This window comes from Gallinula chloropus (genome assembly GCF_964237585.1).
Source record: "Gallinula chloropus genome assembly, chromosome: Z".
Lineage (NCBI taxonomy): Eukaryota > Metazoa > Chordata > Aves > Gruiformes > Rallidae > Gallinula > Gallinula chloropus.
In genome coordinates, this window is record NC_140089.1 from 586,317 (window position 1) to 611,353 (window position 25,037).

General features: G+C 60.2%; 1 protein-coding gene across 9 annotated transcripts in view; it reads left to right on the top strand.

Moving 5' to 3' along the window:
- The window catches only part of PAX5 (paired box 5), a gene marked incomplete at both ends in the record, with an annotated part of 127,537 nt that extends 102,963 nt beyond the window's left edge, over positions 1-24,574 (top strand). For 6 of the 9 annotated variants that reach the window (XM_084279027.1, XM_084279028.1, XM_084279030.1 and 3 more), the window contains 2 exons: positions 17,185-17,271; positions 24,498-24,574. In XM_084279027.1, coding sequence (XP_084135153.1) covers positions 17,185-17,271; positions 24,498-24,574 — 164 coding nt within the window. The remainder of the gene's footprint in view (positions 1-17,184; positions 17,272-24,497) is intronic. The other 3 variants (XM_084279029.1, XM_084279033.1, XM_084279034.1) reach the window with 1 other exon arrangement.
- Between the last annotated feature and the right edge of the window lie 463 nt (positions 24,575-25,037).

Consider the following 25,037-nt stretch of genomic DNA (forward strand, 5'->3'; position numbering starts at 1 on the left):
TTTAGCACAGGACAGGGACGGGTGGACTCAGTGATCAGAAGGGTCTTTTCTGACCCAGTGACTGTGATTCTTGATGGGGTTGTGCCCATTTAGCATCGTTGTTGGCAAACAGGAGTGCAGACAGTCCATGGGGTTCTGTGGTGAGGCCAGTCCGAGCAGTGCCCTCAGCCTGAGGCCCGGGGGGATGTCACAGGGAGGCACCAGCACAGGCAAATGGAAGACCCTGATCGGGGGGATGCTTTGCATCAAGAGGGACAGAGGATCGACTGGCTGCTGGAGGGCTCTGGGAGCGAGCATCGGCTGGAGGGCGTGATGGCAGCAGGGATGGCCAGCAGCATCCCGGGGCAGGGTCTGTCCCCCTCAGCTGGCAACAGGAACAGTGCAGTTTGGGGCCCCAGTACTGAGGGGTGGAAGAAGCAGGATGCAGGCTGGGTGCTGGGGAAGGTTCAGGCTCTGTCCCATGAGGAGGGCCCAGGGGTGAGAGAGCTGGCGCAGTGGGCTGTGTGTCTGCACACCTGAGGGTTTTTAAGGCTGGGCTGGGTGAAGCCCTGAGCATCCTTCTGTGGCGTTGGTGGTGATCCTGCAGTGATCCTCCCAGGTACCCTCCACCCTGGAATGACCCACGTGCGATGTTGTGACCTGGCAGTGCTGAAAATGTGCTGCAGAGCCAGGAGCTCGTGACTCTGATCCAGTAGTGGGGGCAGAGATGGAGCCAGCAGCTGTTGGCACAGGTCTGGAGAGCAGAGGTACCAGTGCTCCCCACAGTGCACCAGTGGGACAGCCCAGCTCCAGATCCTGATGAGGAACCACTGGAGGATGAGGAAGTGCTTGGAGAATGAGGAAGCGCTGGATGCTGAGAAAGTGCTGGAGGATGGGGAAGCGCTGGGGGATGAGGAAGCACTGGAGGATGAGGAAGCGCTGGAGGGTGAGGAAGCACTGGGGGGTGAGGAAGTGCTGGAGGATGAGGAAGCGCTGGAGGATGAGGAAACTGTGGAGGATGAGGAAGCACTGGAGGATGAGGAAGTGCTGGAGGATGAGGAAGCGCTGGAGGATGAGGAAGTGCGGATGATGAAGAAGCACTGGGGGATGAGGAAGCACTGGGGGATGAGGAAGCGCTGGAGGGTGAGGAAGCTCTGAGGGGTGAGGAAGCGCTGGGGGGTGAGGAAGCGCTGGGGGGTGAGGAAGCTCTGGAGGATGAGGAAGCGCTGGAGGATGAGGAAGTGCTGGAGGATGAGGAAGTGCGGATGATGAAGCACTGGGGGATGAGGAAGCGCTGGAGGATGAGGAAGTGCTGGGGGGTGAGGAAGTGCTGGAGGATGAGGAAGCTCTGGCATCCCCGGGAGGCTGATGGGGCCGTGCCGGAGCCGCTGCCGCCCTGCGGTGCCCCGTCTCTGCGCAGTGTGGGGCAGCAGTCGCCCCGCTCCCTCCATCCTCCACCCAGAGCCACGGGCTCACCCCGCTGCGCCCCAGCTGTGCTGCTCCTGGTGCCCAGCTCAGCCTCCCCTGTGCCTGGGCTCCGTGCTCTGTGCTCTGTGCCTCTCCTGCCTCCTGCCCTGGCAGCCTGTGTGGACAGGGAGGAGCTGGGGGGACTTGACACGGAGCTGGTGACCGTTGGTAACTGTCCCCTGAGGTGCTGGAGCCGGCAGGAGACCAGCAGCACCCTGTTGTGAGAGGACACGGGGAGCAGCTGCTGCCAGCCCCTGTCCTCACCCGCCCACAGCCAGGCAGGGGCACAGCAGAGCCTGGAGCAGCTTGTCCAAGGTGGTTGTGTCTCTAATCCTCATCGTCTGGTGGCCTCTGCCCCGAATCAGGAGAGTTTGCATCCCGTGTAAGGGCTTGTTTTGCCTAGTGTAGCTCCCTGGGGGTTCTCTTTATCTATTCAGAGGTTTAATCCACTCGATTCCCACTGGATTTGTGGTCTCAGTGCCACCTTGGGGCACAGAACCCCACAGGTTAATGAGATGCCACATGCAGGAGTTACCCCCTGGTTTAATTTGGCATTACTGTTACCTGTTCTCCTGTGGTGGTGCCCACAGTGTCCCTCACTGGGAATCACAGAATCACAGGGGTTGGAAGGGGCCTCCAGAGCCCATGGGGTCCCACCCCTGCCCAAGCAGGGTCCCTAGGACAGGGGCTGGGATCTCTCCAGAGAAGGAGACTCCACACCCCCTGGGCAGCCTGTCCCAGGGCTCCCTCACCCTCACCGCCAAGAAGTTCTTCCCCACATTGGGGGGGAACTCCCTGGGCTCCAACTTGAGCCCATCGCCCCTTGTCCTGTCCCCACAGACACTGAGCAGAGGCTGCCCATGGCCCCTGGGTCCCATACTTAAGAGATTGATAAACTTCAATAAGGTCCCCCCTTAGTCCAGAGCACTGCTTTCCCAGCATCTCCCCTCTTGTCTCCCGGGAAGGGCAGGCAGGACGCAGCCACATCTTCTCAGTCCATCAGCACTTGCAGCCCGGGCCCTGCTGCCACCCCCTCGGCTTGCTCCTTCCCACAGAGGCAGCCCCAGGGCTGCTGGGCTCCTGTGATGGAGGGGGTGCTGTCTTCTGCCAGCTGAGCTCTCTTCACCCCTGTGTTTGCTGGCTTGGCTTTCGGAGTGTGGCAGCTCTACTGAGAGGTGTGGAGATGGCAGGGATTTGAGGTCAGGGGTGATGGCAGGGATTTGAGGTTCAGGGGTGATGGCAGGGATTTGAGGTCAGGGGTGATGGCAGGGGTTTTAGGTGAGGGGTGGCAGTCAGAAGGGAGCGCAGCTGCTTGAGCGATGGTCTGTGGGTCACCATGGCCCTGCTTCCCTTGCTTTTGGGAGGCTGGACCGTGTCCCCAGCACTGTGGCTCCCCCTGGACCCTGCTGTGTGGCTGGCTGGGCATGGCCTGGGGACAGGGACAGGGGATGCTTGCCTGGGGTGTTGTGTTGCTCCTCTGTGGCCCCGCACACCACCAGCCTGTGTCCAGCACCGGGTCAGGTCTCTGTGTGTGTCACTACTGGTGTCCATGGGACGGCTCCCAAGACACACAGAAAGTCTGTGTGTGTCCCCCAGTGTGGGGAATTGGTGGCTGTTGGCAGGGGGACAGAGGTGGGGCACGAGGAGCAGTGCTGGAGCCTGCTCTGAGCATCACCATCCCCAGAGCCACATCCTGCTGGGGTCCCTGCCAGGGCTGGGGGGTCACGGTGCTTCCCATGGGACAGGGAGGGCCAGGCAGGGGTCTGGGCAGACCCTGTGCCCTGCCCCAGCCTGGCTGAGCCCCAGGGTGCCGTGGCTGAGCTGGGGGGAGGTTTTGCTGCAGCGGCTGCCGATGTTCACTCAAACACTGACTCGGGTTATCACATCTGAAGTGCTGGTGCAGCCACCCAGAGTCCCCCCCGGCCCCTCCAGCGATGGAGCCCCCGCCCCGCTGGCCCTGCCCCCCTCCCGGGACTGTCATTCACCCCGCTGTCCCCTCTGCTCCGTGAGGGTGACAGGAAAGGGTACACTGTCCAGAATAGTGATGCTGGAGATACAGTCATTAAGGGGGCTCTGGAAACCCAGATGTCCTTCCCGAACACCGGTAATTTGTTTTTAATGAAAAACCACGCAGTGACCCTGAACAAATGAATTTCCTTTATATGAAGCCTATGTGCAATTACCCGACTAAAGGGACCTGAAAACAGTGACATTCAAAACTCAGCTTTGAAAAGAAAAGCATGAGGAATAGCAGGGGTGTCGGTGGCAGTCTGTTATTGAGGTGCCGGCTCCGGGCGCAGCGCGGAGGGGATGGTGCCAGGAAGCAAAGCACGTGGGTGTGGGGGGTGTGTTCCCCTGGGCAGCAGGAACCCCTGCAGAGGAGAAGTGGGGTGGGGACATTCCCTGGCCTGTGCTGCCAGGGATGGCACCCCCAGCCCCTCGAGGCCTGCGAAGGGTGCTAGTGGGGGGCAGGACCCCCAGCCTGGTGTCCCCACGGGGGTCTGCAGGCAGCAGTGGGCACCAGGAGCTCCGGAATAAAGCCCAGGGGCAGTGGAGGGGTTGGTTCCCCCAGTGGAAAGCAGTGGCAGAGACAGGGAAGGCACAGCGTGTGGGGTGACCGTGGGCACCGGTGGCAGTGCCGGGCCGGGTCCTCCTCTGACGTGTGGCATCACGCTGGCACCGCCTGGGTGTGGGGACACTGTGGCCAGCGGAGGTGACAGGAGGATCAAGTCCCTTGTGCTGGATCAAGGGCCCAGATCCAATGGGCTGCACACCCGAGCGTGTCGTCGCGAAGGGGAATGTCATAGAATCATAGAATCCCAGCCTGGTCTGGGTTGGGAGGGACCCCAAGGGTCCCAGAGCTCCAACCCCCTGCCACAGGCAGGGACACCAACCTCCAGGCCTGGAGCTACACAAGGTTGCCCAGGGCCCCAGCCAACCTGGCCTTGAACACCCCCAGGGACGGGGCACCCACCCCCTCTCTGGGCAGCCCCTTCCAGCCCCTCACCACTCTCTCTGCAAACAACTTCCCCCCAGTCTCTCCTCTCCCCCTTCCCTCCTCCAGCTTCACTCCAGCCCCCTTGTCCTGCCAGTCTCTGCCCTTTAACAAGCCCATTCCCCTCCTGTTCCTGGGGTCCCTTCAGGGACGGGGAGGCTGCAGTGAGGTCCCCCCACAGCCTTCTCTTCTCCAGGCTGACCCAGCCCAGCTCCCTCAGCCTCTCTGCGTAGGGGAGCTGCTCCAGCCCTCTGAGCATCTCCGTGGCTCCTCTGACCCCTCTCCACCAGCCCCACATCTTTCTTGTCCTGGGGCCCCAGCTCTGGACACAGGACTCCAGCTGGGGCCTCCCGAGGGCAGAGCGGAGAGGGACATACGCTGCCCCTGTGGAGCCCGGGGTGTCTCCTGCACCCCTCACCCCCTGGCTCCCCGAGCTCCCTGATGCTGGTGTGGGGTCTGTAGCTCTGCTGGGATTGTGGCACCAGTGTTTCCTCTGCCCTGTCACCCCGTGTGGCTCAAACCCCACCACCACCCAGAGCATCCCAAAAACACCTTCACCCCCAGGCACATGGATTCACCCACTGCCAGAGCCCGCAGCCCCGCTGCTGAAGGACAGAAACACTGACATTTGCCATTTTCTGGTTGGGCAAATTGAGCTTTTTCCCCCCCAGTCTGGGGCTGCCCCCCCCGCCCTCCCCCCCACAGCCTCAGAACCCCAGAGAAGTTCCATCACGTACGATGGAGCCGGTGATGTGCCATGGCAAATATCTTGGGGCAATACCAGATTGCGAGTCAACTGACAAATGATTCCCTTAATTAATGATGAAGCAGTTAAGCGACCGGTGCGCCTGCGCCCGCCCGCCGCTCCCGCACGCCTGGCACGGGGGCTGCTGGGGTCCTGCAGCCCAGAGAGGTGGTCGGTGTTTGTCGCTCAGAGATGCAATTACTGCTCTTGCACCCAGCACAGGCAGAATTTACACTGGTCTCAGTATGAAGTTGTCAGGTGTTACTCCATTAGCTTGATGTAGAAATTAGAAATTACGCTGGGGCCAGAAGGTTGGGACACCAACAGCCTTTGGACCTGCTGTCCCTGGACCCCTTCCCCTTACAGACCCGATCCTCAGCTGGGGTTGGTGAGTCCTGGGTGTCTCCATCACTCTCCCAGTATCCCATACCCTTGCAAAGCCCATCCCATCCCCACTCCTTCTCCCCCTGCCCCAGCCCTAATTCCTGCCTCCTCCCTCCCTCCGCAGCCAGACGCTGTGCGTATCTAACCTCAGCGAGCGAGGCAAAGTGTGTATAAACAAAAGGCTCTGTATTCAGGAGTGAGGAGGAGGAGGAGAGAAAACATATTGTATTGCTCCACTCTTCGGAAATTTCTATGCATTTGTAATAACAAAATTACCATAATTTGCTCGTTAACGCAGCTAGATCAGTCAAGCATTGTTCCAAACAGGCAGAGGCTGCTTCCCGCTCTAGGTCTGCCAGTGAGTTAAGCACAGTGGAAATTAGCATGCAAATAGCCCTAATTCGGGCGGCCGAGCTGTCAGATCCGCCTTCAGCCGCTTGTTCCCTTTGAAATCCCTGACAGGAGCGGCTCAGGCAATCCCACCCTCAAGTAGATCCAGCCAGAAGAGGTACCAAGGGGGCACTTCCTGAGTGACAGTTTGGCTACCTTCAGTCAAATCAATCAGTCGCGTCAGCCGGCAGCGGCGATGCCGGGGGGCTGCCAGGCAGGGCCGGGGGAGGGGGGTTCCCAGCCAGGCCTCAGTGCCAAAACCGCCCCATCCCCACCCCGGAACGGTGCTGGGGTTTGGGGCCCTGGCAGCTGAGCGGTGTGGGACGGCAGTGGCGAGCGCTCTGTTTGGAGAGCGGTTTTCCCCCAGAGCCAGCACTCGCCGCAGGAAGTGTTGGGGGTCTTCGGCACCGGGGGGGTGACACAGGCGCCTGGTCCTGCCTGGCTGTCCAGTCCTTGCCTTGGGATCCCTCCCAGGACTCCTGCTTGGCTGTGCTCACAGAGCATCCTTGTGGAGGATGCTGCGCTGCCCGAAGCAGCGCTGGCTCAGCACCAGAGGGATGCTGCCTGTGGCTCCATGGCCACTCAGCACCCTGCACGCAGGGACAAGGGGGTCGGAGGGGGCTGCAGGAGCCCAGCTGAGGGCACAGGGCTCTGTCCAGTGTCCCTGTGTGTGCAGAGGGGAAGCACAGGACCCTTCCTGTTGTGTCACTGCGCAGTGAGGCGCCCGCAAGAGACACCGGGGGTGGCTGAGCAGAGAGGCTGTTCCCTGCGATGGTTTGCTCAGTGTTACGTGTCTGACACGCTGTCACCACCGCCAACAGCAACAGCGAGAGTCCAGAGAGCCTCTGGCTGATGTTTCCGTTGGGTTTTCTGATGTTGCTGAAGATGTTTGTGTCCCCTGTGAGAGCAGCTGGGATGGTGCCGTGGGTGAGGCACACTGCTGCACCCCCTCTGTGGGCACTCCAGTCACTCCCGTGTACTGGGGAAGGGAGAGGAGGCTGGCTGTGTCCAGAGCTGTGGGGCCTGGGTCGGTTCTGGCTGCAGGTCGAATTTGGAAGGTGGGGCACCCACAAGCAGTGAAGGGGCCTGGTGTCCTGAGCCACATGTGGGCATTGCCTCCAAGGCTGGAGAGCGTGACGGGACAGAACCCAGCTCAGCTTCCCCTCAGGGGGCTGAACACGACCCCCCTGGGCGTGACGAGGGTCCTCAGGCTGGCAGAGCACCGGCTGGGCTCCCCCTGCTCCCGCCTCTCCTTGCGCTGTGTCAGTGCCCAGTGCAGAGGAGCCAGCACTTGGGGAGCACCCTGGGTGTGAAGAGCTGGCGGCAGCGCTGCCCTGAGCAGCCCCACACCTTCCCTGCTGGGCAGGAACAGCTCCAGCCACCGAAATCCCCTGGGTGCTTCCCTGCCAAGCTGTGCTGGAGGATGGGGAAGCACTGGAGGGTGAGGAAGCACTGGAGGGTGAGGAAGTGCTGGAGGGTGAGGAAACGCTGGAAGATGAGGAAGCACTGGGGGATGAGGAAGTGCTAGAGGATGAGGAAGTGCTGGAGGATGAGGAAGCACTGGAGGATGAGGAAGCGCTGCAGGGTGAGGAAGCGCTGCAGGGTGAGGAAGTGCTGCAGGGTGAGGAAGCGGTGGAAGATGAGGAAGTGCTGGAGGATGAAGAAGCACTGGGGGATGAGGAAGTGCTGGGGGATGAGGAAGCACTGGAGGATGAGGAAACTGTGGAGGATGAGGAAGCACTGGTGGGTGAGGAAGTGCTGGAGGATGAAGAAGCGCTGGAGGATGAGGAAGCTCTGGAGGATGAGGAAGCACTGGAGGATGAGGAAGTGCTGGAGGATGAGGAAGCACTGGAGGATGAGGAAGTGCTGGAGGATGAGGAAGTGCCATGCGTGGCAGCATCACCCCAGCGCAGCGGCCGGTGTCAGCGATCCCAGAGCAGGGTCTGTGCTCCTGTCACATCCAGGCTCTGTGGCCCCAAGGCCAGGTGCTCCATGGTGAGGGGGGACACGGCTCCTCTCTTCCCTGGCTATAGCCCAAGCTGTCCCCACTGAGCATCCCCGGGGATGGGGAGCTGCTCATGCACCATCCCAGCCCAGGGACGGCCCCGGGCACCGGTACCTGCCCGGCTTGGGGGCGTTGGGAAGCACTTCCCAGGTTCTCCTCTGATGAACTGGATTTCTCCAGCTCCCATCTCCATTTGGAGAAGAGGAGGCTGAGGGGAGACCTTCTCCCCACCTCCTCTGCCCTGCCAGGAGGGTGCAGAGAGGTGGGCGATGGTCTCTGCAGCCAGGGGACAGGAGATGGGACAAGGGGCAATGGGCTCAAGCTGCCCCAGGGCAGGGTCAGCTCAGCTGGGAGGGAAAAGTTCTTCCCTGGCAGAGCTGTCAGGGCCTGGCCCAGGCTGCCCAGGGAGGGGCTGAGTCCCCAGCCCTGGGGGTGTTTAACAGGGGGGAGATGAGGTGCTCAGGGATCTGGTTTAGCTCAGGATGGGAAGGGTTGGACTCGATGAGCTTAAAGGGCTTTTCCAGCCTTGTGATGCTGTGATCTTCACGGAGGGGGGAACGCTGGGGGCCCTGTCCTGCGCCCAGGACCCTTGGCACCCCACACCCCCCCTTTGCCGCTGCGCGGTGACTCAAGCAGAGACATTTTGGGGGGTGTTGTAGCCGTTCTGCAGGGAGTTACTTCTGAGCTCAGCAGTTTTGCCCCTTGCTGGGGTCGCTCTCCAGGCCTGTCAGCCTGATCTCTGTGGGGCGATGGCTGGAGGGAGCTTACATGAGGTTACTGCCCATCTGAACACCATCCCCCTGCCCTGCAGTGAGCTCTGGAGCTCTGACCTCTGTGGTTCAAACTGAAATACAGTGTTTTGGGGGTTGAGTGTTCTCTTTCTGGGAGTTTCTGGACACATTGAAACTACTGAAAGAGGTGAAAGTGGAGAGATACTGCCATAGATGACAGTGCGGTGTGATACGGTGACGTGTTGTCACCCAGAGGGACCTGGGCCAGCCAGAGGTGGGGCCCAGCAAAGCTCATGGAGCTCAGTAAGAACAGGCAGAAGGGTCTGCCCTGGGATCTGGACAGTCCTTGCCACCAACACAGGCTGGGGGTGATGTGAGGGAGAGCAGCCCTGCCAAAAACAGCTTGGGGGGCTGAGGGACACAGAGCTGGACATGAGCCAACCATGGGCACTGGCAGCCCCGAAGGCCAACGGCATCCTGGGTGCATCCCCAGAGCTGATGGACTGGAGAGCAGCCCTGAGGGGAGGGATGTGGGGGAACTCGTGGGGGAGAAGCTGGACATGAGCCACCAACGTGCATCTGGAGCCCCCAAGGCCAACCCCATCCTGGGCTGCATCCCCAGGAGTGTGGGCAGCAGATGGAGAGGGGATTGTCCCCCCCTGCTCTGAGGAGACCCCTCTGCAGTGCTGTGTCCAGCTCTGGAGCCCTCAGCACAAGAAGGACATGGACCTGCTGGAGCAGGGCCAGGGGAGGCCATGGAGATGATGGGAAGGCTGGAGCCCCTCAGCTCTGGAGCCAGGCTGGGAGAGCTGGGCTGGCTCAGCCCAGAGAAGAGAAGAGAAGGGAAGGCTGCTTGTGGGGAGAGCTCCGAGCCCCTTCCTGTCCCTGAAGGGACCTACAGGGGAGCTGGGCAGGACTGTGTGTAAGGGCAGAAAGTGATGGGCTGAGTGGCAATGGTTTAAACTCGAGGAAGGCAGGTTTAGATGAGACCTGAGGAAGAAGTTCTTCCCTCTGAGGGTGGTGGGTCACTGGCCCAGGGTGCCCAGAGAGGTGGGGGAGGCCCCTTCCTTGGAGACATTGAGGGTCAGAGTGGATGGGGCTGTGAGTGACGTGCTCTAGGGAAGATGTCCCTGCTCACTGCAGGGTGGGACTGGGTGGCCTCTGGAGGCCCTTTCCCACCCAACGATGGGTCTGCGATTGGTTCAAAAGAGACCAAGTAGGGTAGTGGAAAGAAAACCAAATTAAGAGGAAAATTGTATGCAAAATGACCCAACAGAGGTCACCTGGGACCGTGCGCTGCCTCCTGCTGTCCCCACAGCAGAACTCCCCTCTGAAAGTGCTTTGAAGCTGAGGCCCTCGGGCTGTAGGGAGCGGAGTCTGTGTGGGAAGGCTGCTGTGTGAGGGGGAACAAGCCCCTGCTTCCAGGGGTGCAGCTGGGAAGAGCCCGGGGATGTGTCCCCTGCGCCAGGGCTGTCTGTCTGTGCCAGAGGAAAAGGGGCAGCGCAGGCGGGGAAGTGGGAAGTCTCCAAGGGGAAGGATGTGTCCCTGTGTTCACAGAGCAAGCACAGCACTGGGGTGCTTGGGTGGCCCCTCAGTCGCCTGTCACCTGTGACTGCAGCAGCCTGTGACCCCTGATCCCTGTGTGAGCGGCCAGCGCTCTGGTCCCGGTCAGCGTCTCCTTCGCAGCAGGTGCACCGAGTCCTGTCGGTCTCAGCAGCCAAGGTGGCTTTGCCACGTGGAACCTTTGCCCTTAGATAGAGAACTTGCAAGGATATGGGGATGCTTCACGTGGAGAGGGGCTCGTGCCTGCTCCCTGGTGGGGCTGGCAGTGCCCTGAGGGAGAAGGGCTCTTGCTGTGTTGGTGAGCGGCTCTGGGCTGCGGGGTGAAGATGCTGCGCCCTCTTCTCGTCCTCCTTCCAGCCTGCTTCAGTGCAGAGAAGCTGCCTCAGCACGGTCTTGCTGAAGTCAGGAGGCACCATACCAGCCCTCAGCAAGGGCCCTGCTCCTGTGGAAATGTGCCCTGGGCTGTTGAGACATGTTGGGGGGCTGTGGGTCCCCAGGAGATGTGCTGTGGCATTGTGGTATCTTCAAGCATCAGCCTGGGATGAAATGCCCTGTCCATCCTTCATTTCCCACAGCATGTCCTCATCCTCATCCTCATCCTCATCCTCATCCTCATCCTCATCCTCATCCTCATCCTCATCCTCATCCTGGGCATGGTTTTGGCTGGCTCAGCTGTTTCAGGCCAGGCCAGGCAGCTGCAGACAGCTTGGGCATGGCTCTGGCTGTAGGATGTTTGCCAGCAGAAGTCCCTCATGCCAAGGGACCGAGCTGCCGCGATGCCAGCGATTGACCAGGATTGGCTGACAGGTTTTTTCCCTGCTTAGAAGGCGGATGGTAACGTGGATGTGGTGTAAAACCAAAACAGTGCCATGAAAATCGAGTGAGGAGTGATCTGTCTTCAGTCACTCAGCCCTTCATTTGCAGCGTGTGTGGTGTCGGAAGGGAAGCTGATATCTCTGCTGGGGCTGTGTCTCTGCGTTTCAGTGCTGGCACCAGCTCCCTGTGATGGGAGAAGAATCTGGAAGGGGAAGGCAGACCCTGCTGACATGCTATTGCTGGGGTGGCTGAAGCCTGGAGTCTGCTGAGCGCCTGGTCTGGCAGGCAGAGTAACTGCACATTACTCATCACTGTAAAGGCTGAAGTTTTGGAGAGGTGGAAGGCAGGAGGAAGGTGGAGCAGGGTGTTTTCACCTGGACCAAGCACAAGGTTCCCGTTACTCAGGTTGGAGGATTTCCTCCCACAAGCTGTTTCTTGGCACTTTCCCCTGTTTGAAGTCGTGTTGTGAAGTTCAATGTTTCCTGTGAGACAGAAGTCCTCTGTTACATCCCTGCACTGCCCGGCGGTCGGCGCGGAGCAGAGACGAGCCGGTGCCTGGAGCTGTGCACAGATGGAGAGCCCAGGTGCAAGAGCATGGGGCAGTGAGGTCCTGCATGGGTGGGGGGTGCTCTGTGCCCCTCGCCCTCCCCATGCCCCTCATCCTTCTTGTGCCACTCATCCTCCCCATGCCCCTCACTCTCCCTGTGCCCCTTGCCTTCCCCATGCCCCTTGTCCTCCCTGTGCCTCCCGCCCTCCCCATGCCCCTCACCCTCCCTGTGCCCCTTGCCTTCCCCAGGTGCAGAGAGAGGTGGAGCTTTGCAAAGGTCATGGGCAGCCCCATGGACCAGGCTTGTGGGGAGCTGAGAGCTGGTCTGGGGGAGCAGCTGCAGCAGAGGCAGAGGCTGGCACTGCGATCACGGCCCCGTGTTCCCAGACCCGTGTTCCTGGCCCCGCGATCCCAGCCCCGTGATCCCAGCCCCACATCCAGCAGCACCAGTGCTGAGGCCCCAGACGTGCCTGGCTGGGCCTGGTGTCACTGTCCATGCAGCTGCTGGCTGCTGGGTCTGCCTGGCCTCCCGAGGGGCTGCGTGCCAGTGGCTGGTGGAGACAGCAGGCGGCTGCAGGCACGGTCCGGAGAGGGACGGGGTAAACTCCTCCTGGCCATTAATTCCAGCACCCCCTCCATGCTGATGAGCTGTGGTGGAAGGGGATACATCCCCCCCTGACGCAGCTCCAGTCTGGTCTCTCCATGGCAGCACCTCCCCCTGTTGCATGAAAGTTAAACACCTTTGTGTACAGAAGTTTAAAGCGCAGAGCTAAAACCGAGGCGCTGGCGGTAATTGCGGGTGTAAATCTTGTTGTCACCCGGCAGAGACCAGGTGAGGCATTCCATAAACATGTCAGGAGCAGCATTAAAATTTTATGGCAGGCAGCACGGGTCGAGAATAGTACAGTGACTTCACAGCAAGGTACGTCCACCTTAACCCACAACTCGTTAGTCACTGACGGGGCTCCTGCGCCTCGGAGCTCCTTGGAAATGAGGCAGCGTTACAAAACCCGGCATCTTTCTGCTGCCTGAGGATGTGACAACCTCCTCAGGACCGTTACATCTTGGAGCAGGGAGTAGTTAATGCGAAGGTAAAACAAGGGGGGGGCAGCGCTGTCCAACCTGTGTGGTCATAACATTGCAGAGAGCCTTCGTTAGAAGTTAATTGGCAGCCTGGATGGGACTGGGGACTTTGAGGAGGTCTCATCCGAGCATGGGCAGGAGCCTTCCCAACACTGCTGTGACAGACAGACAGACAGACAGACAGACAGACAGACAGAAGCACTGGCTGGTGTGGAGACTGGTTTGGTTTATGGGATCAGAGGTGTGGAAGTTTGGGTGTTGGTTGTCCCTCAGCTGCTCCTGGGGGTAACCAACAGCTACACGTCACTGGCGATGGGAGCTGGGCACGTGGCTGCGCTGGGGGATGGGTCAGAGGTGATGGTGCCAGCTCCCCTGGATCCCTGCAGCAGACTTACCCCTGGGTTCACAGGCCCTAAGGGTGCAGGATGTGTGGGTACCTGTGTGCCCATCAGCAGGTCTCTGTGTCTGTCCGTACGGCTGGTTGTTCCTCCAGCTTGAGCAGAGGATGGTGCTGTGACACGTTACTCCGGAGCCTGTCTGGGTTTGTTGGAGGGCGCAGGGGGCTTGGCTGCGGGCAGGGTGCTGCTCACCCCTCACAACCAGCAGCTGCTGCTGCTTGTCCTGGATCTTCTGATGCTGTAATTAACTGCACAGCATTAGCAGCAGTGCCAGGCGTCCCGTGAACCGTCGTGACCGGTGTCCAGCCTGGCTTCTGGATGGAGCTTTTCCTGCAGGTCACCCTGCTGTGTTTCAGGAGCCGAGCGGGATGCTCACTGGGCTCAGAACCACCTGTTTGGCTTCTTTTGTTGTTGAGGTTGGGTTTTTTTCCCACTGAAAATCAAAAAGTGAAGATTTTGTTGTGTGAAGGGAAAGTTTTGCTCGAAAACGGTTTGTGGGGGCTGAAACCCATCACCTCCTATCACACCCTCCAAAAAAAAAAACCCAACCAAAGCCGGTGCAGAAAGTATTTCCCCTTTTCCATTTATTTGGGCTTCATTCACTTCTTCCCTTTGGGAGCAAATAAATTGCTGGATGCAACCCTGGGGTAACTGGGTCCAGAGCCTGGGCAAAGGGGGTCCTGGGTGGTTTGAAAAGAGAAGGGCAGAGGCCCCAAGAAGGGGGGCTGTGCCTCTGTCCTCCCACCCACCCCAGGGCACCCTGCATCTCCCAGGGCTGGCTGGGGGTCCTTCATGCTCCCCCCCCGCCCCAACCTCCACCTCTGGGGATGGCAGAAGGGTCTGGCCCCTATTTTGGGCTACCCCCATGTTGTGTCAGTGCGGGGCCAGCTCTGCTGTGGGGGGTGGGCTGGCTCTGGCAGGAGCCCCGGGCTCGGTGTCTGTGTCTCAGCGATGAGGAGGGGGCTGCCATTCCACGCGAGGAGGGGTGGGTGCGCTTGCCACCCCTTCCTCAGCCCGTGGGCTCGCAGGTGCCCCCGGGCAGGCGATGGGTTGAGGTTTGGGGTGAGGGCTGGGCGCTGAGGGGGCTGTCAGGACCCGTGTCCGGTGGGCCTGGGGGAGGCAGGAGCCGCTGGTGCAGCTGGGCTGGGCTCATGGCTGCGCTGTCTCTCTGCCCGAGGGCTGCGACGGTGCTCGCAGGGCTGATTCTGTCTCCCCCACTTCTCCTTTTCTCCTCCCCTCTCTCCTATTTCTTTTCTCTCATTTTCCTTCCTGCCACCCTTCCCTTCTCTTCTCCCCCCCCCCTCCCAACTCCCCCCCAGGCTGATGGATATGCAGAGTATGTTAAGAAGCAAGCAATACTGTCACCGAGCTGATGGTGCTCAGTGACTCCTCGAGCTCCTGGCTGGTCCGTACTGCAGGAGCTTGACACCCTGACCACTGAGGCATAAAAAACAGAGAATTGGAAGCCTCAGCCTGACAGGCACCGGAGCATCCCCCAGAGAGGGCCCACGATGTGTGTCTGCGCGCGAGTGCGGGGAGGAGGGCAGTGGGGATGGTGGGGGAGGAGAGCCAGGCAGGAGGGGATGAGACAATGAGATGTCAGCCCGCTCCCCCCCGCAGCCCTGCCGCAGCGCTGATGAGCCTTCGGGAAGCCGTGGGAGGGTGGGAGCAGAGGCTGCAGGGAGGGCGGTGGGACAGCTGGAGGCGGGGGGGATGCCCTGTCCTGGGGTGGGATGTGTGCCCGCCCTTGGGGCAGCTCTCTCAGGGGTGCAGCAGCTCTGTGCAAGGCCTGGGGTGCTCTGCTCTGCACCCCACACAGGTGAGGTGCTGTGGGACCGGCATCCGTCCTGCCTGCCTGGTCCCTCTGTCCCAGCACCCCACAGCTCAGCCAGGCTCCATCCTGCAGCCTTCTGCCCATCCCATCCCTCGGGCAGCACAGCTGGTTTGTGCCACTAACACATCCACTGGGATCAAACTGCGCTCCTCCACGTGCTGTGGGAAGGAGGGAGTTAAACTGGGGGTGGGGGGGCTGCGTGAGTCTCTCCCCGCAGAAGGGGGTCCCACAGGGTGAAGGGATTTTTGTGCAGTGCACGCTGGAAGAGGGACCTGCCCATGAGCTGTCGAGGGCTGGGACTTGCCTTGCCTGTGATGGCACCAGACGGTCGGACAGAGCCCAGTCAGAGGGGAACTGGGGGAAGCAGGGGGGAACTGGGAGGAGTGGGGGGCCACAGGCCCAGCAGCACTGGGGAGGCAGGAGGAGGGAGCAGGCAGAGCGGCCGTGTCCTGCTGTGGGTGCTGGGCAGGGTGGCTCCTTTGGAGCAGGGCTGGGGCAGGGCTGGGCCCTTCAGGGGCTGGAGGGCTGTCACCCACAGCAGGGAGCTGGGGGGACGCAGGTACCATGTCCTTCACTGGGAAGATCTGGAGCAGCTCCTTTCCCCACGGCTCGTGTCCATTCCTGAGAAGCAGCAGTGAAAACCTGCTCTGAAGTGTGGCCAAAACACAAGGCATGTGGAGCGTGGAAGCTCCTCCTGCTGCTGGGTGCAGACCTTGTCTCCTTGCCCTGTCTGAGGATGCTGGGCTGGGGGGTGTGGGCAGGTCCAGGATGCTGGGCACAGCCCTCGGGGTCCAAAGGGCTGTGGGGAGCTCCAGAGGGGTGTCAGTGGAGACCCCCTGGGTGAAGCTGGGATGGGTGGCTCCTGCCATTGGGCATCCTTTGGTGCAGGCCAAGAGCCAGCTTGTTTTTACTGAGGCAGCGTCGTGTGGAGACCAGGCGACCCTGGACGTGACCCTGTACTTTGTCACCAACCTCTGTTAGGTCCACACTGGCAGAAAACACCTTCCCAGGTGGGCACAGTGGCTGCCAGGACTGCATGGCCATCGCAGCCGAGCCCAGAGCTGTCCCCAACAGGCACCGTGGTGGGGTTGTGATGCCTTGAGCAGGGCATTGTCCCCTCTCTCCTGGGCTAGCAGCTCCACAAAACCATGTCTGTCCCCTGTGAGAAGGACACTCACAGATCCAGGGACCTGGCCGTGGTCCCCAGGGTGGATCTGTGGGTCACAGCCAGGGGTGCTGAGCCTGGGGAGCTGGACATGTGGCAGTGGGGGTCTCCTGCTCCGCTGGGTTAAAAGCAGCCCCTGGTTTTGGGCTGGGGGCTATGCCAGTGCCAAGGACCAGAGCAGGAGTGGGTCACAGTGAGCATCATCTGCTGCAGCCTGGCAGTCCTCTCCTCCTCTTGCCATGAGGCACAGACCTTCCTCCTGCCATGCTGTGGGTATATCTGTGTGTGAGGGGGCAGGAGGAGAGGAGGAGGACAGAGAGGAGGTGAGCAGGAAGCTGCCATTTCTGGAAGCTTTCCTGATGAATCAGTGTCGGTGTCTGCGTGGTGGTGGAGCTGGGTGCCCTGCCAGGGTCAGGGCCCCATGGTGCAAGGCTCTCTCTTGAGCCTGCAGCTGAACTATGAAACAGGAGGTGATGTGTGAAGAGAAGAGATGGGGAGAACAGGAACTGGTGAGGGGAGGAGTAGCAGTAACTCTTCAGGCTTTTCCTGTGCCCTGTCTGGAGGGTTTGGAAGTGATCTGGAACTGATGGACACATCCCTCTCCTTGAGTTAAAGCGACGCCTGGGACCACATTCTCCTGGAGAGCCTGGAAGGGCACCCAGTGTCTACAAGATCAGCTGGTTCATCTGCTGCTGCCAGCAGAGAGCTGTCTGAGCAGCCCCATCCTCCTGTTGTGTTGCTCCCAGTGCAGTAGGGCTGTAGGGGCAAGGGCCAGCCCCATCCTTGTGTTTCCCACAGCCCTCGCCATCCCTCCTCTTCTTCCTGCAGCACGGGCTGCTGGAGAAAATCCCTCCAGCTCATCAGGGCTGGTGGGCTGCAGCACAGAAAGGATGTGTAACAAGATGTGCAAACCCTTTTACTCAGTAATTGCCCTCCTGTACTGCCCTTCCTCCTAGAGAGTGGCTGGCAGCACTTTGCAGAGGCTGTGAGTAGGGCATGGGTGATGAAGGGTGGTGAAGAGCCTCTTCCCCCACCACGTGGCTTCAAATCTAACGACTCTTCCTCTTGTCTCTTTCACTCAGGGAGCGAGTTTTCTGGGAGCCCCTACAGCCACCCACAGTACTCCACGTACAATGACTCCTGGAGGTTCCCCAACCCTGGACTCCTGGGTAAGTTGGCTGCAGGCTCTGTGCAGCCCAGCTGCTGGCGTGGGCAGGACGCGTGTCCGGCGCGGTCCTGAGTCCCTGCGCTGCCCCCTGAGCGGGACCGTGTGTCTCCATCAGGGGACACAAATGCTCTGGGTTCCCTTCTCCAGCAGGAAGCCCCTGCCCAAACCTTTTGTTTTCTGCCCCATAAAATCCTCCCAGAGATGCAGGGCTTGGCCAGAGGCGGGATCCCTGCTATGTTTGAGGGCGAGGAATCCCCTTCACACAAAACTTGGGGGGCTGGGCTGCTCCCAGCTGAGCACGACCCCCTCACTCTCCGTGCTGCGCTCTGCATCTCCCCCCGACCTCTCCTGGCCTTCGCTCCCCAGTTCTGTGTCTGCCCCATCCCTCCCTTCCCTGCCAGGGACCGCTGTGCCCCGCCGCAGCCTCGCCGACGCCGGCACGGTCCCGACTAAGCGGTGGGGGGCAGGAGCCCCGTGGCTCGTGCAGGATCACGGCCCTCATGTGAAGGATAAACATAATCCATTTTACACCACTGTCAAAAGCTGGCCCACTTTGACCTTATATACATGTAGCATGCAGTAATTAGAATTTTTCCCTGCATAATTTGCATGGATGAGGTAAGTAAAATACCAATTAATTGTCATCTCTCAACACAGGAGTAGCATGCCTTAGAGATTTCCAGATTTATGGATGACAGGGCTGTTACATGTGACCTCCAGCGGCGAAATAATTCTGAATTTTTGTCATACTTTTCTCATCCAGTTTCTTTGTTTTAAGTAATTGAGTCCCCATGTAATTGAGCCACCCAGGCTGTATTCATCATGGCTCGTGTCCTTAAACAAATCCTCGGGGAGCCATAGACAGCCGCTGCCTCCCGTGCCATGGTGCTGGTGTGATGCTGCTGCTCGCCGTGCCACGTCGCGGGGTTTGTTAGCGCTCCCATCATAAATCAGCATCTCCAGCCAGTATGGATGGGCCAGGGGAGCCCCTGCGCTGGAACAGGCAGTTTCCATGGCCACAGCCCGCAGCGCCTCGGGGGTTTCGGCTCTGCCGTGTGGGGAGGATGCTGTAGCCAGGGGGAAGAGCACGCACCGCGGCTCCATCATCGTTTCTAATCTCACAAAGTCCTTTGGAAGCGGGAGAGGGGCTTCAGGGAGGCTCTGCTGTGTGCAGGGCCTGGGAAGCTGGGGTTTGTGTACAGACTGGTGAGGAAACAGCCTGATGCTGAAGATCAGGGAAAAGCCATCCCAAACCTGCCCTTCCCTGCAGAGAGGGGGCTTGTGGTGAGGCCCCAGGGCTGCGCACCCCACTCCCACCCGTGGGTGCACATCTCCACAGGCAGCACCTGTGCCCTGTCGCAGTGCTGGCTGCATCGCAGCACCAGCCCCATCATGGTACTGGCCCCATCACAGCACCAGCCCCATCATGGCATCAGCTCCATCACAGCACAGCCCAGAGCTGCCACGAGCACGGCGCTGCCCCGCAGGGATGGGCAGTGCCCCTTCCACTCAGGACGGGCAGGTTGTGCCCGCATCCTGCTCGGCTCTTGCTCTGAGAGGACGAGCTGGTGTGAGCCGAGGGAGTGGTGGGCGGGTGCAGGGCTGGGTACGTCCCCGTGGTGCCAGGAAGCCGGTGGAGACGGGCAGGGCCAGGTCAGGAGAAGACTTGAAGATGGTCAGGAGCCATCGTGTGCTGCCAGGTCGCCTCCTGCCCACCCCATTGCCTTGGGAAGGACAGCGTGCTCCCCTCCCTGCAGCCCATGTCAGCAGCATGCTGTGAGCTCGTGTTTGAGCGGGACAGGGGCTCAGAGGTTTGGATGACACCATTTTCCTTTGGAAAACGCAGCTCCATAGACACCGGGAAGCCTCACAGTGCAGGGACACCACTGCTGGTGCTGTCCAGGAGGTCACTGGGATCTGTAATACCAAATTCCTTGTCTTTATCCTCCTGAGAGGACTTTATTTTGGTGTTTCACAGTCTCATTTCAGTGAGTCACTGCACGGGCTGCTCGTTGCTTCGAGCGTGCAGTGACCCCCTGGTCTGGAGTGACGAGGCTGGAGGTTCCGATCCATCAAAAACACGTGGAACTGGGGATGTTTCACTTCTGCAGCGAGTCCGGGGGGTGGGCTTCGCACCCCAGTTCAGCCTGGTTGCAGAGCTGGGACTTTTCCACAGGGAGAATCCCCTTGTCTGAGCACCGGTGGGTTTAAAATACCCCTTCTGTTCGGTTCCTGACGTTGTCGAGCTGGGTGAAGGCTGGAGCAGCCTGTACGGCTCGGATGCCACATGGGCAGTGAGGTCTCGGTGAGCCACACCTTGGGGGTCCCTTTCACTCCCAGCCTCTCCAGGAAAAGCACCCAACCCAAAACTGGCTGTTGGCTGGGAAAGGTGTCTGCTAGAAGCTGATGTTGCACTGCACAGGGCACTGTGAAGCCCCTGACACAGCGCTGGGGTGGGCAAGTCCAGCCATGGTACCTGGTGCTGGGGGCAAGGCCGGCAAGCTGGGACCCCAGGAGATGCTGCAGGGTGTCCCCAGGGGGGAGCATCCCCATGCTGGGCTGCTGGCTGCAGGCTGGACATACTGCTTGTGCCCCTCAGAGCTCCCTCTACCTCTACCCAGGGGCTGGGTACCACGCTCCCTTCTCCTGGGGTGCCCGCTGACCCCACCAGTGATTTGGGAAGGAGGAATCCTGCTCCATGTCTCCTTGTGCACCCAGAAGGCTCCGTGTGATGAGCCTGAGCACCCGCAGTGGCCAGGAGGTTAATTTAAGCTATATCCAGGATGCTTCCACTCTTCTCAGGAGTATACGTGAGCGCACTCAGTAATTCCCTCCCGAGAGCAGGCGCTGGCAGCATCAGCCTCAGAGCAGGAACCTTGACAAAATTAATCAGGACTGGTACATGGGCTGACACAGTTTGTTTTACTGTCCTGCTCCCTTCACTGAGATGAGAGTGTAATGCTGTAAGCACTTAGCAGCCCCTGTGTTCAATTAATTCCCCGTGCTGGCAAGGAGGAATTGCACCACGGCGATCACACGAGGCTGAGCCCTGTGCAGGAGGAGCTGAAAGGAGAGAGGCTGTGATGGGCAAGCAGAAGGCAGGAAGGAAGGAAGGATGGATACTGGGGTTGAAAATGTTTTAGGGGAAGTAAAGAGAACAGGGACAGGGAGAGGTGAGCACAGTGGAAAGGCTTTGGTCGTTAGTCCCTGGTTTTTGTCCCGTGTGTGTGGAGCAGGGGGCCGCTGTGCAGGGAAGGCAGGACCATGTTCCTGGTGTTCTTGGCAGGGGGTGGCTGCCCCTGGCAGAGCACCGGCTGCTCCCTGTGGCCCCTGCACTGGGTTCTCCCTGCTGCCCCACACCACAGGATCCACCACTGTCTGCCCCAGCTGCTGGGAACTGATGGCAGCGCGTGGCCGCGCTCCCTCTGGCCGGGGCAGTCCCGAATGCCGAGCCCACCGCCGCAGTGGAAGGGGGGACAAGCTGCAGTCCCCGAGCAGCCAGCAGAAGCAGGGGCAGGGGAAGGAGTCAGGTACCCAGTGGGGAAGGAGTCAGGTACCCACCACAGCTCGGGGCATCTCCCTGCTCTCCCACCCCGTTGTTGGCTGCAGTGGCACCAGCTCTGTGCCGGGCGGCTCAGTCCCCACCAGCACCCAGTGCCGCCCTGGCAACAAGGGAACAGCTCTTTTCTTTTGGTTTTTCCCCCCAAATAACCTGCAAGGGGCACAGGACAGGGGTGCACATGGAGGCACATGCCAGCCTGAGGCTCTCTCTGTCACTGCCAGCGTGTCCAGGCGCACACCGGCATGGGGGCAGCTCGACACGGGTGCTCAGAGCGGGAAGCAGCAGCACCTCTGATGAAGAGAAACGAGTCCATTTCCTGCTGGCTTGTCGTGGCAACTCTCCTCTGCCGTTTTTATTTGTCACATGGGCTTTGTGGCTGCTCCCAGCAGGTCCCTGGTCCCTCCAGGGCCTGGTTGCTGCGTGCTGGCTGCGGGGTGTGCTGGTGTGGTTGCGGCACGGCGGGTGCCGGTGTGGGCATGGCATCCTGTGGTGAAAGGGCCGGGCTTGGGGCTGCTCAGTCAGGACTAGATTCAGTTCTGTGCGTTCCTGTGAGAAGATGGGAGAACAAACAGGCACTGGAAATGACTGTGTCAGGAAGTAAATTGATGGCTGTGGGAGTTAGAGAGGGACAAGGACAGAGGGATGGACAAGTCTGTTCTGCAGAGGGACATGGTGATGGGGAGGGAGAGTGAGTGCTTTCTGATGTGATGTTTCCATTTTTCACATCAGATATGGGCTCTTTTGGGTGCATTGCTGAGAGGCAGACTGGGAAAACAGAACTGGAGAGAGGTGTCAGGCCTTGGGAGGTGCTGGGCTTCGGCAGCCGCGCTGGGTCAGGACGGCAGCAGAGGGAGGCAGGGGAAAGCCAAGGCCCCAACCCCCAGAAAGACCCCTGTTACCCCCAAACCTGAGGACATGCTGCATCCAGCTCTGGTGGGACCCGTGCTGCATGGGCCAGGTTGAAATTATTTGGTGCTGCTCAGTCCATCCCCTGGATCATCCACCCCTCTGCCCCAGGAGAGTCTTGGGTGGTGCTGATGCTGATGCCAGTGGTGGCAGGGATGGGGGTCTCTGCCCTGGGCACCGGGCACTCCCCTTCCCTGCTCCCTGTCCTGCCCCCTGCTCCTGGTGCTGTGGTGGGCGAGGACACCAGCTCTGCCCAGCTCCTGGCAGGCCTGCAAGGTGTTTGTGCCGAGGACAGGGACACACAGGCAGGAGCAGTGTCCGTGAGGGGACACGGATGGGCCAGCTGGGCACCCCTCAGAGCATGGCCTTGGCTCCCCAAAGCCCCAGCAAGGCCTGGCCTGCCCGTTTCCCCGTCCCATGGGCTGCTCAGTTGGCCTTTGCTCACTGAAGGCTCCTCAGTTGGCCAGGGGCAGCTCCCCTGGTTCTAAGGGCTTAAGTTTGGCTGGGATATGCAATGCACAGAGGTTCACTGAGGCTTCCCATGGGAAGAAGCCTGTCTTTCTGGAGCTTTCTGGTTCCTGAGGCTGGGCCTTGTTAACCTGACATGGGCTGTCCAGAAGAGCAGCATCTGTCCAGCCCAGGACAGTGGCTGTGGCTGCTCATCAGCTGTCAGATCTGTGCTTAGGCTATTACAAGTGGGACGATGACCCTCTGAAGGGATCTGCTTTGCCTCCCTTGATTATGGCTTAAACCACCTACCTCCTAAAGAATAAACCCAGCTGAGACGGGGTCCTGCTGAAAGCTCTGCAAACATCTTTCCAAATGCTTAGCCTGGCTGGTGGTTTACAGAGCCCTTCCCAGGGGTATCCTCCTCCCTGCAGCGTGTCCTGTGAGTAGCACTGCTGCTGACATGGAGACCAAACAGGTGGTGCCTTGAGAAATGTCTCCCCCACTCTTTTCCCACCCCGAGTCAGAGTTGGTTTCCTCTGCAGTGCACTTGGGATGTGTCCAACCGCCGCTTAGACTGGTGTCCCTCTGGGTCCAGCTGAAATCAGAGACTCTTCCTCATCCCCAGGCAAACAGTCCAGGTTCTGGGTGATCCTTTGGAGATCCCCCCACCCCCAGCACAGAGCTTTGCAGGGCAGAGAAGCCATCGCTGTGGGGGGTGAGCGCCTCGGGGCCGTCGGCCTGCGGAACAGAGGCCAGCATGGTGCTGTGATCCCAACCCCAGTCTGGTGGCACAGCCTCCTTTCTGGAGCTCCAGGGTCCCTGCCAGAGCTGGGTGAGGCAGCAGTACTGGAGGAAAGGTGGAATTGTTGCTGTCAGGTGAAATATGTTCAGTGCTTTGGGGTTCAACCTTCCTGAAAGGAGGGAAAAAGCAAGTCTGAGTGTGGGGATGTGTCCCAGCTGCAAGGCTGTGACCTTCCTTTCCCAAAAGCACTTCTATGGTGAGGTGAATGAATCAGAGAATCGTGGAATCATGGAATGGCATGGGTTGGAAGGGACCCCAGGGGTCCCAGAGCTCCAACCCCCTGCCACAGGCAGGGACACCAACCTCCAGCCTGGAGCTACACAAGGTTGCCCAGGGCCCCAGCCAACCTGGCCTGGAACACCCCCAGGGACGGGGCACCCACCCCCTCTCTGGGCAGCCCCTTCCAGCCCCTCACCACTCTCTCTGCACAGAACTTCCCCCCAGTCTCTCCTCTCCCCCTTCTCTCCTCCAGCTTCACTCCAGCCCCTTGTCCTGCCAGTCTCTGCCCTTTAACAAGCCCATTCCCCTCCTGTTCCTGGGGTCCCTTCAGGGACGGGGAGGCTGCAGTGAGGTCCCCCCACAGCCTTCTCTTCTCCAGGCTGAAGCCAAGGCTTTGCCTGGAGGAAGGAGCCAGGTGCCCCGTGCTTGGCAGGGGCACAGAGCGGCACCGTGCCGCAGGAGCTCTGTGGAGAAGGACCTGGGAGTCCTGGTTGATGACAGGGTGGCCATGAGCCAGCAGTGTGCCCTGGGGCTGAGAGAGACAATGGGATCCTGGGGGCATCAGGAAGAGTGTGTCCAGCAGGTCGAAGGAAGTGATCCTCCCCCTCTACTCTGCGTTGGTCAGGCCCCACCTGGAGTACTGTGTCCAGTTCTGGGCTCCATGGTATAAAAAAGACAGGGATCTCCTGGAGAGAGTCCAGAGAAGGGCCACGAAGATGATTAGGGGCCTGGAACATCTCCCATATGAGGAAAGGCTGAGTAAGCTGGGTCTGTTCAGCCTGGAGAGAAGAAGGCTTAGGGGGGACCTCATTAGTGTTTATAAATATCTTAGACTTGGGATGCAGGGGGAATTGGCCAGCCCCTTTTCAGTGGTCTGTGGGGACAGGACTAGGGGCAGTGGCTGTAAGCTGGAGCACAGGAAGTTCCGCACCAACATGCGGAAGAACTTTTTCCCAGTGAGGGTGACGGAGCAGTGGAATGGGCTGCCCAGGGAGGTGGTTGAGTCTCCTTCTCTGGAGATATTCAAGTCTCGTCTGGATGCCTGTCTGTGTAATGTGAGATAGGGAGCTGCTTTGGCAGGGGGGTTGGACCCGATGATCTCTTGAGGTCCCTTCCAACCCCTAAGATTCTGTGATTCTGTGATTCTGTGATTCTGCCCGCGTGTGACGCCTGTTCCAGTGGCCCAACCTCCATTGCCCAGAGCCTGAGCCCAGGCTGGGGAAGCTCCGCGCCGCGAGCTGGCACCTTTCCACCTTTGTCTTCCTCACCCACATCTCCTCTCTCCCAGGCTCCCCGTACTACTACAGCGCGGCAGCCCGCGGCGCAGCCCCGCCAGCCGCCGCCGCCGCCTACGACCGCCACTGACGCCGGGGCCCGGGGCGCAGGCACTGACCGCGTGCACCGCCTGGGACAGCCGCCACCAGTCACCTTGCTGCGCTGCCAGGGGAGGAGGAGGAGGGTGCCCAGTAGGAACGTGCTGGTTGGGATTTTGCTCTTTGAACTGATTTATGGTTGTGTTCTTGGCGCCGGCCGGGCCTCCCAAGCGTCGAGCAGGAGCAGCAGGGAGCGGTTGTCCTTGGGCCCTGCGCGGTCGGGGACGTGCACCGGCCTCACGCCTTCTGCAGCCGGCTGGCTACTGCTTTACCTGCCCGTGGGTGCCACGGCTGTGTCTGGGGATAAGGAAGAGATGTGAGCAGCCCCCTCCCCGGGGGCAGCTTCCTCTTGCTGCACACTGAAACAGGCTGTGAGACTCAAGGCAATTTAGGTTTCTTTTCTTTTCCTTTCTGGGTTTTGTTTTTCTTTCTTTCTTTTTATTTTATATTTTATT